The sequence below is a fragment of the Natrix helvetica genome (genome assembly GCF_964273705.1).
Source record: "Natrix helvetica genome assembly, chromosome: 1".
NCBI classification, from domain to species: Eukaryota; Metazoa; Chordata; class Lepidosauria; order Squamata; family Natricidae; genus Natrix; species Natrix helvetica.
This window is the reverse complement of record NC_138548.1, coordinates 204,204,684-204,220,339: the sequence shown is the minus strand read 5'-3', so window position 1 is coordinate 204,220,339 and position 15,656 is coordinate 204,204,684. Positions and strand designations below refer to the sequence as shown.

General features: G+C 39.1%; 1 protein-coding gene across 11 annotated transcripts in view; it reads right to left on the bottom strand.

Annotated features, from left to right (window-relative positions):
• The window catches only part of LOC309384358 (methyl-CpG-binding domain protein 1-like), a 76,618-nt gene that overhangs the window by 13,328 nt on the left and 47,634 nt on the right, over window positions 1-15,656 (bottom strand). For 7 of the 11 annotated variants that reach the window (XM_081937770.1, XM_081937775.1, XM_081937774.1 and 4 more), the window contains 4 exons: window positions 13,293-13,349; window positions 8,412-8,495; window positions 7,046-7,210; window positions 377-616 (listed from right to left, as the gene is read on the bottom strand). In XM_081937770.1, the coding sequence (XP_081793896.1) occupies window positions 377-616; window positions 7,046-7,210; window positions 8,412-8,495; window positions 13,293-13,349 (546 nt within the window). The remainder of the gene's footprint in view (window positions 1-376; window positions 617-7,045; window positions 7,211-8,411; window positions 8,496-13,292; window positions 13,350-15,656) is intronic. The other 4 variants (XM_081937776.1, XM_081937779.1, XM_081937777.1 and 1 more) reach the window with 1 other exon arrangement.

Sequence of the window (15,656 nt, the reverse complement as noted above, 5' to 3'; positions counted from 1 at the left end):
GATCTTCTAAAAATCTGCAAAGCATTAGACTTTCAGGATATTGCTGTCCAATTTTCCAATGCTCTTCTCCCACACATAGACACTTTCCCAAACCTACCAATCAGTGATCTTTCTCGGTGATCAGATAGTCAGTTTTGTTTTAATCTCTATTACTGATACCTTTATCTTTTTCAGCAGCTATCTATAAAGTAAGATTCTGTTTTCATTTCACTGTTACTCTATTTTTCAGGCAAGTGAAATCAAGAAGGTCTAACAAACATAGCAACTCCTCCCGCCCTAAGCATGCAACCCCAACATTTCACATTGGCAAAACAGGAGAAACTGTTCAGGGTAGGAACAGTCATACGTGTCTTAAAAGGTACCAGCTTTCACCCACCTTTCCTATGATCGAGGAGGGTAGGATGGGGCGGTGAAGTATATCTTGCTCTTGCTGGATATATGCTGGCACAACGGAACACTCCTTTGTCGGTTGGTGAGAGGCAGAGGACATGGTTTCCTTCTTCAGCTTCACTGACAGCGGTGGTGGCTGTGGCTGCAGATGAAGCTTCTCCTGCTTGGGCATCTCTAAGCCGAGGGATTTGGGCACTTCAGTCCGTTCACTGATCAAAGAAGATTCCTTCGGTGCCACAGGAAAGGAAAGGAAGAGACATAAGCCACCTTATACAGGCTCAGTCTGCAATATCGAATTCAGAATCATAAGGGACAATTACTGTGAATAATTCCACCACAGTCATAGTAATGGTGGGACTTTTCCTATTCTGACATCAACTGGGAAACGAATTCTGCAACAAGCTCCCAAGGATAGGACAAGAAGCAATGATGGAAGTTTGTCAGGAGAGCCAACATGAAAATAAGGGGGAATTTCTGGACAGTGAAAACTATTAAGCAGTGGAATCGTTTTATTTTGTTTTATTATTTATTTATTCGCTTATTTACCTATCAAGCTTCTTAACAGTCCATTACTCTCATAAAAGGGCTCTTGCCTTCTGGAGTTGTGGGTGCTCCATTGATGGAGGTTTTTAAGGGGAAAAAAAGATAACGATTTGTCCAAGATGGTATGAGGATTCCTATCTTGGGCAGGGGGGTTGATTAGAAGACCTCCAAAGGTCTCTGGTCCAGGCCTATGATTCTATGAATCTATAAATTCCAGATTAGGAAGAAATCATCCGAGTTAAGTGTTGAAGATGCCAAAAGCTGAACCTAGAACTGTTCCACAAGCAAATGTACACTGGTCCTCCCTGGACTTTTTTTTTTTAATAAGCAAGGTGCTCCTCGCTTATCAACGGTAATTGGGACTGGGATCTCCATAGCTAAGCAATACGGTTATGACACAGTGTGTCACATGACCGTGCCAACTTATGACAGTAATTCTGGCACTCCCAGTTGCTGTCAACAGACAAATTCCACACCGTCCCAAATCATGCAATTGATAGGACCTTGCTGTCTTAAAAATTCAGAAAATATTATCAGTTCAAACTAAGGACAGCAGTTAAGGCTTATTTACTGATGAGGAACATATCTCTGCTGATATTTATTTATTTAGCCCATCTCACAGAAAAGAGACACTAAATTTTGAACAATAAAAAGAATAAAATCAAAATATTAAAAATAACTATGATTAAAAGACGACAATGACAGTAATTTACTAGCCAAGAAAAATCTTAAAAGCAATGCAACTATCTGATTAGATTGCCATTCCCTTGAGATCCCCAAGCCTAATTTTATCTAATTTTTAAATCAACATATATCCCCACCTATCCTTCTGGCAGAACAGAACGGGAACAAAAAGTGAACTGGAGGGATGAATGGATGGGATGGAGGGAGGGCAGGAGGATAAAAATTCAGATGGATGACAACGGACTTATATTTATGGCGGTTGCAGTGTCTTGGGTCATGCAATCACCTTTTGCGATCTTCTGACAAGCAAAATCAATGGGGAAGCCAAATTCACTTAACAACCATATCACTAACTTAACAATTTAAATGATTTGCTTAACTACTGTGGCATCGTAAAATGGGGCAAAACTCACTTAACAAATGTTTCATTAAACAACAGAAATTTTAGGCTCTATTGTGGTTGTAAGTTGAGGATTACCTGTAGTAAATTTAAGATACTTCCTCCTAAAAAGGGGAAGAATTGATTTTAAAAAAAAACCATGTAAAACAAAATTCCTAAAAAGTTTCCAACTCCCATGCCTGATTACCCTACGATTGCCCAATGCCAACTGAAACCAGTCCTTGAGGTTTCCTCCTTTCCTGTAACTGTGACACACTTACAGAATCCATACACAAGAAAAGGGAAAGGGATCCAGACCATCACTTCCTCCTATTCAGCCCTGGGGAAACTGTAGCTCAAATGACAAAATGGAAAGTTTGTTATCTGAGGGACTTAGTTGCCCCTTTGACACAATGACAGAGTAACAACAGGTCTTTACACAGATAAAAAATGGGTAATCGTTTATAAGTGCCAGCTTGGAGGAGAGGAGGAGGAGAAAAGAAATGCTAATAAAAATACGAAAAGGAGACAATAGGGAGGAAGGAGGGAAAAAAAACAAGGTACAAATGAAATCAGCTGATTCTTTTATTGTTCATGCAAATTTGAGAATGAAGACATTAGCCCACCAGCCCTTACATCCCCTCCAGGTAAAGCTTAGTTAAAGGTTTAAGTTTGAGGGGGGGAAACTCCTCTGTGTTATTTTTAACCTTATTCTTAAGACCTTGCCGGATTGTTATTTTTTGTGTGAATCATCACAATCACATGCTGGCTGGGGAATTCTGGGAGTTGAAGTCCACAAGTCTTAAAGTTCCCAAGTTTGGACACTCCTGCCCTAGACTGAACAGAAAACTGAAATCCGTACAATCAATCAATATTCCTCTGCTCTCCATAGAATTACCACAAAATTTCTTTGATAAAACCTCAATTTCTAGAAGAAAATATTTCCAAAGACTCACAGCACACTCTGTGAAGGAACTTATACGCAAGCTCTTTAATTTGCAAGGTTTATGCCACTCTTAGAACAAAGTTGTGGAATAGAAGTTCTCAGTTTCTGTTGCTAAAGATAATAATGGTAGAAGACTAGTTTTCTAAGAATAGTAGAAATAAGAATAGTAAAAGACTACTTTTGTTTTTAAACAAAAATCAGAAGTAGTCTTTCAAGGTATTTTTCTTTTACGATTCTTAGTCTTTTTCTGTAAATACTTAGATAGCATGCCCATTTTCTTTCATCCAACTCATCTTCCAACTTATTTTTACTATGGACTGGAGCAGATCTCTTGCTTATATGTCCAGATAGGATAGCAAATGAATGAGACAATAAAGTCAGGATTAGCGATCAAAGAAAGGTCAACGCAAAACCACCCAAGGCAAACTTTATGGAATATCATATACAACTAGAGTGGTAAAACAACAGATTATTTAGAAATATATGTCCTTGCTCAAGTACTTTTCTGGATTTCTCCTCCTCTTCGTCTGAAGAAAAAGACAACAGTATCCAACTCATCTTAGCAGATACATCAGAGTCCATGTATCTCTTTTTGCATTCCCTCTATTTGCGTCTATATTCCCTCTATGTTTCATTTATAACTATAGGTGTAGCTTATACAATGCTTAGTCTTGCATGCAAACAGCTGTTCTAAAGTCATGCCAAGATGAATTGAAAGAATTCATCATTTCGAGAATCTAGGCCTTCTATTCTCAGCAGATTAAAACTGCTTAGCACATGTGCGTAAGGAAACATTTCCATGTAGCCAACCCAAGTTATAACCCAAGCCACTAACACTTATATGATCAGTTTGCTCAAAAAAACCCCATACAAATCCTATGTGGTCTAAGTTAGGTCAACACAAAATCAAGAGAGCAAACTCTTTCCTGCTGGTTCTTCCTTAGTTCCTACAACTTTCAAACTCTACAGCTGTTTAGCTCAGAATTAAAAAGTCCACCATTGCAGTTAAATAAATGGGTGCTGAATTCATTTCTCCATAAGGAAGTAAAGAAACTATAGTTAACCTCGGTAAGTAAAATCCTTGTTTGAAAAAAAGAAAATTCCAACTTTCTCCAAATCTAAATGTTGGCTACATTCAGGAAAAAGAACTGAGCTGAAACAACTGGTCAAGTTGGTTTCTTTATAATATTTATGCCACTTAAAATAATGTTCTTTGATTAATCTTGTGAAGATTTGACTGGATTATGGTATTGCCAGTTCCAGAGCAAGGTATTTATCCTGATCTGGTTAATCTGAATGCAGATTAAAATACAGGACGAAATCATCCAGATATGGTAAAATGTGGGGGGAAAGATAATATAAGGTTTATTAAACAAACAAGAGAAATATTTTATTGTCTGTCCAATGTCAGATTTAAGACTCTACCTTAACTTGTGTTAAGTAGAGTCAAAACATGCAAAAGCAAGTAGGCTTTATACAACAGCAGGTAAATCTGCGCAAAATCATCTAGAGAAATCACATATGGTTGGGTTCATACAGCAACAGATCCTTAAAAAACCCAAATTTTGGCACAGCACAATCTGTCAATCCCCTCAATTGTGTTTAATGAAGGCAATTCATTGATATCTATGGCACTGATAACAGCTAACTGAAAAGACTTTAAAGACCACTTGGCCCAATAGTTCCTTATTCTGTTTTATTGAAAACAAACCTAACTTCCAAAAGAAATAAAACTCTGTGGTTCCTTCTTCTGTTTTTCTGATAACAAACTTAACTTCTAAAACAAACATAACTCTTTGAGATGTCCATTTATATCCTTCAGCTGAAGAATGGAGCTTTGTCCATGTTAGGGATGTAACCCTAGGCTTGGCTTGGCAATGTATATAAGCTATGATTGTAACAAATGTATCTGTTACTTTAAATGCTTGTTACCTCAAGCACAAATAAGAGGGAGCCAGAATGGCTGTTAGCTCTCTGTTTGTTAGACGCTGATCGGTGTATTGTGAGGTACTGTGGTTTGCTACTGTTAGCTGTTTTGTGTGCTAGACTGACTATTTGATAACTGACTGACTGAACCGTGTATGACTTGGACTGTTAACTGGACTCTGAATACCTCTATATTTCCACATAGTAAAATGCTATATTTTATACTATTCAGTGTCCCTGTATGCTGGTCTGTGCGTGTTCATTCATACCACTCTCATTACGCTTCTCTGCGCACTCGCTCTCCTAACAGGGAGCTTACTTACTTAACAGTCCATCAAAGTGAAAACTCTGAATAGAAGCTGGAATGATTGGTTGCAACAAAAATATCTCATTTTCCTCATTTACTGAGCCAAATCTTATTAGTCAGGCAACTTATCAAAAAAAAATTGGTTTCTAATTTAATTTTTTTTAAGTTTGTGTTCCTATAACTGAATTAGGGAATAAAGTGTAAAAAAGATATCAAGAATATAAATCATAGCTCCTTATTAATTATGAAGCTGGTACCCCACTTGGCCATAATATATATCTGAACATCAAATTTGAATGACAAGCATAATTCCTGTTCTTTGAAACACACTGAACTAGGCAGTGCTTGCTGACTGCTGCAGAAACTATTAATTTCAATCTTTCAATAGTTAGTATCAATAAAAGGACTTTTTTTGAAAGTCATTTTATGTATTCATTTAATCCTACCATGCCAAATCAGCAGGGACTGCTTCATAGCAGGAAGTCCTGGGTGTAAAAGAAGCAAAGCTTGTTATATAAAAAAAAGAAAAATCCTACAAATCAAATCCAGAGAAGTGTGACAATCTCAGGGAGAAAGTCCCCACCAGTGCAGGACAGAGAGTGAAGCTGGAAGTAAAAAACAATACAATATTTCTTTTGTATATTCAGTGTAATATCTTTTTCTATATCATTCTTGTAGCCTTCAAATCAATCTCAAATCTTGCCAGGTAAAATGTGTTCTTCTCCTACAGTAGCTTTTAGACACAGAAAGGCACACACACTTAAATGCTGTAAAACGTATAGATCCAAAGAATTCCACTGGTGCCAGTTTGCTTCTAGATGTGACGATAAGTGTCGATTGTGACCTATAAAGCCCTACGTGGCGTGGGGTCAGGCTACATATGGAACCATCTTTGTCCCATTATGGTTGGTGCCAAGAGCCCCCTCTTTGTCTTTTTAATTAATTTCTAATAGAGAGAGATGGGTGGTTAAAAAATGTGAAGAAAATAAAATAAATAAATAAATCCCCACTTCTTTTAAATTCATGAGATCAATCTACATAAATCACAGGAAGTGCACACAGTGGCAGTACTGGTTGAAGTTAATGAGTCCACCACTGTTACTCAATGTACATATTCTCCCTTTGTGCATGTGATCAGATATAGACTGTTTGGGCTAAAACAGGAACACATACATAATTTGCCCATTATTTTGGTTGCAACCCATTTGGTCGTGACCCAAACCTAATTTTGGAAATTTGGCACTTACAAAAAAAAATTGGTGCGGAAGAAGAAATTGGCTGCGAATTTTTTTTTTTTAGCTGGAGCCCAATTTGGTCATGGTCAGAATCATTCATGACCAGAGGTTCTACTGTATAGTGGAGTTACTGACTGCATTCCCTATAACACATTGAATATTGCCTGGCAATTTTAATGCAGGGATTGATCTAAGGGAGAAGAGAAAATGAATTATTATGGCTTTTTCCTGTCGTGTTATTTTGTCACTGCCACCAGATCAACCTTAAAACAAAAGATTTCAAACACAAATCAATTAGAGTCTGCTATGCTCCTCCAGGAGGTATTTATAAACAATCGATTTCAGGCTACCCATCACTGGAATAAAGAAACCTGAGCTGATCAATCCTGACAATATATAGACATTAGATCTGACAATTAGACAACATGCTTTGGAACAAAATGCACATACGGCAACAAGACCTACTACATGCAAGACTTTGTTAGTAGGAGCTCTCAATACCCACACTTAGCATAGATAAGTATGAAATGGTTTACAACATACCAGTACTACATGATGAAAAGAAAGCTCTATTAATAGCAAGTAGCGAAGTGATGATAGAGAATACAATAAAACAAATGAGAGGGTGCACCTACCATGGCAAACTGCAGGCACTGTCTCCACCGGCACTTCTGCTGCTTGAGGTTCTGCCCTCCAAATTTGGGCTTGTCAGAACAGAAATCACAGCGGCCACAGTCTGTTTTCAGCAGGCAGGCTTCACATTCACCACACTTCCGTTTTTGCCGATTTTTGGAGGAATGCTGCAAGGAGACAAAGGGAGCTATCAAGCCAGGAAGAATATGCTGCAAAGCCTACTACAATATCTAAATAATCCAGTTATTTCTAAAAGGCGCAAAGTTTATAAACCCTGTACTATGTGAGAATTAGGAAATAAATCAATCTCAAATGCAATTAAAGCATAAACAATTCAACCAACGTGCACAACTAAATGTCTATGGAGATTCTCATTCAGGTCACGGCTGTCCTGAAGGTGCTTTTTCAAGAGGCAACTGGACTTTCTTTGTTTTCCTTGAAGACATTTTGCTTCTCATTCAAGAAGCCCAGAACTGAAGAAGCTTCATGGATGAGCAGCGAAATGTCTTCAAGGAAAAACAAGCCCAGTTGCCTCTTTTTAAAAAATCACCTTTGGGAAATCACAACCTGGATGAATGAGAATCTCCGTAGACAATTCAACCCACTCTGTTCTTTTTCAGAAATCTTAAAACCATTGTGTACTGCAGGAATTTTTAAAATATAAAGCCAGTTGTTATAGTAAATTTTAGAAAATAAAGAAAATGAACATTGTTCCTTGGACCTAGAATGACCAACATAGCTTTTACGGTCTAACAAGAAGCAGATTCAAATCTGTACTTCTGAAGAAGATTGCTGCAATATTCCTTACTTGCTATAGCTATACCAGTGATCAGTGAGATAAGGACACAGACCTTCATATCAAGTTTTAGCTGCTCAGAGTTATGTGAATCCAACTTGTTCAACATGCTAGTTTGATCTGCTATAACCATAGGGTGCTACTTGGAAGAATCACCTAAGTATTAAGACGAAAAGTGACAACCTCCAAGGATTATACACTCAAATCTTCCTTTTCTTTCTTATGTTATGGATTTATCAAGAATTACTGTTCTAAGATTATTGAAATTAGATCAGGTATTTTATTGCTGTCTCTGCCTCTTTGGAGAGTGACAGAGTTACAAAACTCTACAAAGCAAGTTCTATAGCTACCCACTTTCCTTCCTCCCACTTTGGCTACTCATAGCCCATTAGATCCCAATAAAGAATCTGTTTTGCACTTCACCTGGGAGTGTGGAATCCGCTTTGTAGTGGATTCACCTAGTACTCATCAGCTTATGAGTTCACCTATTTAACCCATTTGCCCAACCTGTTAACTCAACATTGGCCATGTTCCAGATAAATCTGAAAACCAAAAAAAGAAACACATTTTACCACACTGTTCTTGAGTTTAGCCACAGGATGCTTGGGAGGACGGCCCACTTTCTTCCTCTCTTTCGCCACTCCCAATTGCTTCTTCTGTTGGGAGGAACCCAACATAAGTTAGTGTTGGGAGGACTTGAAATTCTTACTTGTTCCCCAAGGCATTTTTAGTTCAGAAAGTTGGAAAACATTGCGGCGTTCTTCTCCCACTGAAAGACTTTCTCTGCAGTTTGTGTGGTGTACTTTGAAGTACAAAAAAGACCCAGCATTACATGCCTTCTGTCATAGCACAGCCAAATGAAATGAGTAAAGGACTTATTAGGGAAGAGGAGTCCAAGAAATGTTATGGAGCAGCGCAGTGATTTTGATGCCTTTTATTAATACCATCTAGATTTTAATCATGTGCAGTTAATCCTCGACTCATGACCACAATAGAGCCCAAAATTTATGTTGCTAAGTGAGACCACTGAGTGTATTTCTCCCCATTTTATGGCCTCTCTTGCCACAATTGTTAAGTGAACCGTTGTGGTTGTTAGATTAGCAACTTGACTTACTAACTTAGGTTGTTGTGTTAGTTGTTAAGTTGATAAGCAAATCTGGCTTCGCCATTGAATTTGCTTGTCAGAAGGTCACAAAAGGTGATCCCATGACCCTGGGACACCGCAACCATTATAAATACATGCCAGTTGCCAAGCACCCAAATTTTGATCACTTGACCATAGGGATGCGGCAATGGTCAAAAGTTTGAAAAACGGTCACAAATCACTTTGTTCAGTGCTGTTGTAACTTTGGTCACTAAATGAATGGTTTTAAGTTGAGGACTACCTTGTATAAGGTAACTGATATGGAAGAATGGTAATTTTCCTCTCCCCCTTTAATATACATTTTAAACAGAAGTTTTAGATTCAGGTACAGCACACGGGGATGCCTCTTCCTCTTACTGCTGCAAAGTCCTCCCTGGCTACTCTTAGCAGTTCCTAGCACCATTGTTCCTAAAACGTGCTGGAGCCACACTCTCCCAGTTTAGGAGTCACAGTCCCAAGTATGCCTAACACCACTGGGACCAATTTGGCCTTTATTTTTCAAAATCCTAGTTCCTCTACTTCCTCCTTCAGGCCCATGTACGTCTCCAGCTACTCCTATCGTACTGCTACATCTCTCACCATCACTGTTTTCTGCTCCTTGTCTATTATCACGATGTCTGGTTGCCTAGCCAGTAGCTGCCTATGTATCTGAATCTGGAAATCACACATGATCTTAGCCTTGTTATTCTCTATGACTTTCTGTGGAATGACTTTCTTCTGTCAGGCTTGGGAGGATGTAGCCCATACACTGTGCAGGTGTTCCTGTATACAATGCCAACTACTTGGTGGTGCTATTTAGTACCAGTAGATACAGAGACTCTGTACCTTGGGTCCTTAGTGTAGTAGGCCCCTGCTTCTCTGGATATGGTGTTTTAGTGCCTGTTCTTCTGCTGCTAATATCGTTGGCTCAGTGCTGTCTTTCACTCCAGCCTTTTCCAGCCTCTGGTAGAATTTCCCAATGTAGGCCATCACACTATCTGTAAATGATACATCCCATCCATGATCTTGTCTTGCCCTGATACTTCCTCTGTTTGATCTTTCTCCCATGTCTGCTTCTGCCTCAGACATTCTCTCAGCAGCTTATCTTTGGTGCAATATTATGGAGGTATTCCTGGATGCTCTGGGTTTCATCCAAGATTGTGGACTACTAGACCCAACCCACCTTCCTTCCATCTGATGTAGTCTCTGGGTTGGGATGGAAATCTCCATACATTGTGAAGAGCATCCAGGTCTCAACATGGCCAGCTATCATACTCTCCTTTGGCCAATTCACTACATTGGCAGAATATCTGATGACCAGCAGAGTGTACGTGTTGATGATGTGGATCTTGTTCTTCACATTGAGCTGGCTCTTCATAACCTGTCTAATCTTTGATGGGACCTGGATGTTGCTATTTTCCTTGCCTCCTCGTTGTGATATCACTGTGGGATACCAATGTATATGTAGCTAGTCTATATGCTTGCTATGTGGCCCACTTAGGTAGCCCCACTACAGTCTTAACTATCTTCCCTCTCTTTCCTATGATCCAGCCACTTCTCCGAATGACCTCCGAATGTCCTCCCTATAGTTCAAAGTCAGGTGAATCTGTTAGTTGATGTCTTATTCATTCTTAGCACAAAGCTTTATATCATCCATATAGAGGAAGTGGCCAATGATAGTTCTACTCTAGAACTTGCATCCATATCCAGTTATTGTGATTATTTGGGTAAGGGCCTGTGCAGGGACAGGGCATCACCTTGGTATACTTGATCACTTGTGCAAACTTTCTCAAATTGACTTCCAATGTTGTCTTCAACAGCCCAACTGAGTTCTTGAGGAAAGTCCTTAATGCTATGTTGACTTTACATAGTACCTAGAATTCACAGAATCATGTGTGCAGCACTAAGTCCAAAGCTTTCCGGTAGTCAATCCAGGTTGCTCTCAGATTGGCCTCTCTAGACCTTGAGTTTGGACGACTGTTCTATCTATGAGCAACTGGTGTTCTGAGCTTCTAGTATTGTTTTCAATGCCCTTCTGAGCTGTGCTCATGTACTGGCCCATATGGTCCTGTAACTTGGCAACTATAATGCCTGATAGGATTTTCCATGGGGAGTGGTGGTTATTGTTTGGCCGTTAGGTAGTACTGTTTCCTTGGGAGAGGGGGTATTTCATGATCAGCATTGTCCTTTCTTATGTTAGCCAATTTGGATAAGAACTTCTTGCTGGCAGCTGGCTCATTTGTGGTGCTAGGCGTTCAGGACCCGATGTTACATTTTTTTAGCCACTAGGTGTGGCTCATCTGGGGCAGGTGCTGTCCAATTCTTCATGCTCGCTACTGGATGTCTGCTACTGTGACAGCAACTTGTTCCAATTTTGGGGAAATAATTATGATCTGTTCTTAGATCCTGCAGCCACTTTGCATTGGTGTTCTGTGTCTTTTCTTTCTCTCATATGTTCTTCCATTACTGTTTACTGTGTTGTTGCACTGCAATTGGGAGTACACCTTGAACAGTTCTTTGGGAATCTTTTATCTTCTTGGCTTTGCTTCTCTGGTATATCTCCTTAGCCTACCAGTCAGTTAGGTCCTTGTATTTTTTTTTTTTTTTTAGTAGCCGAGCCTTATTCTTAATCACCACACACTTCTGTAATTCAACCAGCTGGTTAACCTCTGAGTTGATATTATTTTAGCCATTAATCTCATTTTAAGGAGAGAGGTGTATCTATGGTAGAGATTATATATTGCTATTCTTGGTCATGTAGACAAGCATCCCCAGGATTACAATGGTTGTAAGGTATACCAGTTTGCTGGTTTGAGTTATTGTGGTAGCAGGGATCGTCATGAGGGCTCTATTGGCATCTTCTAGCCTACTATTTGATGTTACTTCTCCACTGAGCCTTGGTAATTGGCCCCTAGAACTGATTCTAGCTAGTTTGTCCATGATCTTGTGCCTCATATTAGTTACTGTGAGCCATGATGGCTCAGTGGTTAGAATGCCATATTGCAGGCTAACTCTGCCCACAGCTAGGAGTTTGATCCTGACCAGCTCAAGGACCAGCTAAAAGTGCTCTTGCTTTGACTCTTGTACTGAGTTTTGTAATGGCGGGGACAACAGTGACATTCCAGTTAGTGTTGGTTGCACATTCAATTGTTCTTCAAGGTGTTCATGAGTCTGAGATGCAATGTGTAGTTGGTCTACCTCAAGTTGTGAGAGCAGTTTCCTCTTCACTATGTTGAAGCACGGGCTAACTAACTGTTTCTCAGTTAGTGTGGATACAGGTCTTTTATCTATAGTTCCCACATAGATTTCATCTTCTGTTGTAGTAGCATTCCTTCAGTTTCTGGTTTTCATGTCTCACTCAAGTATGGTTTGTTCCAGAAATGCACTTAATTATCAGATTGCCCTGGTTCCTCAGCATCTGACACAGACTGTATTAATCCAGACAACATCTGAGTCAGTGTGACTGTTCTAATTCACCTAACTCTCATATCTGAGGTAGGAAGATGTAGTGTTAGTGCATCTTTTTCCAGAGATTACCAGTAATGTAGGTATCAACCAGTATTCAAACCCCAGGCAGCACTCTAACCACTACATTGTCTAGTCACTCTAGAGATATCTTAAGTCCCACCAATTACTACCTGGATCCTATTACAATACTAACTTTTGTCAGTTTCAGCCAGAATACAAATACATCCAAATGAGTGAGAGTTAGTTGGAACTGAAGCAACACTTGTCATGCAAGAGTAGTCTTTCCTTAAACCCGAATCAAATATACATCTAAATAATGAGAGCTAACCAGATCAAATGTTATTTCAAGTCTCATATGAATGTCATATGACTTTCCCTCCAAACCTGTCAAAAAAATAATTCAGTCTCAGATCCCAGATTATGCTGTATCGAAATGCTCTTTGCTCCAGAATTTTCCATTGAAGACCACTGACACTTTTCTATCTTTCTTTTTCTCTTTCCCATTTTGGGGAAACAAGTTATGATCTGGTATTATTGGTTCAGAAGTTCCAATATTTCCCATAATTTCTAAGGGGCCAGACTGATATATACCTTCAACATTTTGAAGTGAAATAACTTCAGTCTTTGCCAACCTAGAAAAGGCCAGAACTTTTTATCACTGTTCAAAGGAGCAGAAATCTATAGTACAAGTAGGATAAATGTGGATGGCTCTATTTTATCATTCCTTCATTAGAAAACATTCAAGATTCCTGTGTCCAAGTGGATCTGGGTATTCCTAAGCACTATGCCACAGGAATATTTACTATTCAATTTGCAGAGACCAGCCTATTTGCTACATAATTTTCCCCTATTGCATACATACCGTCTGTCTTACAAGAGGATTGCCTCCAGGATCCCTTTGTATGGTAGGTTTCCATTTCTAGAATAAGAAGCAAGACAGAACAAGTGATGGAATTAGCAAACGGAAATTACAATCTAAATGGAAACATATAAGACTGAAGTAAGGCTAAGTTGCCTTCCCTAACTCCTGTAAGTTAACCAAATGCATTTTCTTTTAACATTAATCAAATAAGAGTTTTTCAAAATTTTATCTACGAGTAAAGAAAGAAAATCAATTTCTAAATAAGAAGGAATGAAAATAAGAAAAAAATGTTTTATAATTATATAAAAATACTTAATCTACTGAACTTAGTTCAGGGAAAAAAGAAGGCATTTTCAATTGCTCTTCCACCCATTTTTGTTCCATCCAATTTCCAGTTTTAACAACTGAACATTTTGAAAAACATTAGAAAAAAATGATTCTGAATTATTTTATCTTTTGGAATGAGCGCAGCATATATTGTGATTCAATTCTGCTCAACCCACATACATAAATTATAGATTTTATGTCAGACAATTTATATTATAGTACTAGCCTAATAGAACAGGTATGCAGACCACTTACTGGGGTAGCAGCCTGCCTCCAGTGGGGGTGGCCTGGGGCCAACTGAGCCTTTGGAAATTGCCCACCCTGACAGCCAAACAAATGAAGACAGCGAAGAAAATGAGAGTGAAGATAGTCAGTGTGCTCAAAGATATTGAAAAGATCCTTGCCTGAAACATCTGTATAAGAAAGCTCTTCAATCTTTTCATTAGGTTAATAGTGTATCTGTGTGTGTGTGTGTGTGTGTGTGTGTGTAGGTGAAACTTGAAAAATTAGAATATCGTGCAAAAGTTCATTTATTTCAGTACTGCAACTTAAAAGGTGAAACTAATATATGAGATAAGACTCATTACATGCAAAGCAAGATAGTTCAAGCCATGATTTGTCATAATTGTGATGATTATGGCGTACAGCTCATGAAAACCCCAAATCCACCATCTCAGAAAATTAGAATATTACATGCAATCAATAAAACAAGGATTGTACATAGAACAATATCGGACCTCTGAAAAGTATAAGCATGCATATGTACTCAGTACTTGGTTTGGGCCCCTTTTGCAGCAATTACTGCCTCAATGCGGCGCGGCATGGAAGCTATCAGCCTGTGACTCTGCTGAGGTGTTAATGGAAGACCAGGATGCTTCAATAGCGGCCTTCAGCTCTTCTGCATTGTTCAGTCCCATGTCTCTCATCTTTCTCTTGGCAATGCCCCATAGATTCTCTATGGGGTTCAGGTCAGGCGAGTTTGCTGGCCGATCAAGCAGAGTAATCCCACAGTCATTGAACCAGGTTTTGGTGTTTTTGGCAGTGTGGGCAGCTGGAAAATGAAGTCAGCATCCCCATAAAGCTCGTCTGCAGAAGGAAGCATGAAGTGCTTCAAAATCTCCTGGTAGACAGCTGCGTTGACCCTGGTCTTAATGAAGCACAGTGGTCCAAAGTCCTGTTGCTCCTTGGTCCAAAGTCCTCTTTTCTGATGAGAGCAACTTTTGCCAAAAGCACCAAAAACTGGTTCAATAACCGTGGGATTACTGTGCTTGATTGGCCTCTCCATTCTTCCTCCATACTCTGGGTCCTTGGTTTCCAAATGAGGTGCAAAAGTTGCTCTCATCAGAAAAGAGGACTTTGGACCTCTTCACCTTTTAAGTTACATTACTGAAATAAATGAACTTTTGCACGATATTCTAATTTTTCGAGTTTCACCTGTGTGTGTGTGTGTGTGTGTGTGTGTGTGTGTTGCATTCCATACTGACCTAGAAGACTGACAATGTGAGACCCATTTTCCTAACTCTAGCAGTCTTATAAACATAGTTTATAAAGAACTAGAAACCCATATTGTTTGGGTCATTGTTTCAGAGATATTTCCTTACCTAAACAAACAAACAAAAAACAGAATGACCAAGGGCAGGCAAAAAACCAGCAGAAACAGGTGCAACTTACTTACTTACTTACTTACTTACTTACTTACTTACTTACTTACGTTACTTACTTACTCCCTTCCCTTCCTATTCTGATAGACAGAGGAGAAAAAACAAGGAACAGATAGACACACAAAGCTGAAGGAGTAACAAGAACGTCTAGCTCCAAGTTCCTTATTAGTCAGATTCAATATAATTGTTTCCCAAGAACCTTGTAGTATCCATTGTTAGCCTAAGGAAGTGTGCCTGCCCTGAGGCAGAGAAGGATATGGAAACCAAGCTCCGGCCGGTCCAAATATTACATTACAGTGTTGCACAAGCTTCCAGCATGTATCATCCTTGAAATTAATTCCACCTCATAAACTGGTCTACTTCCATTATCAACATA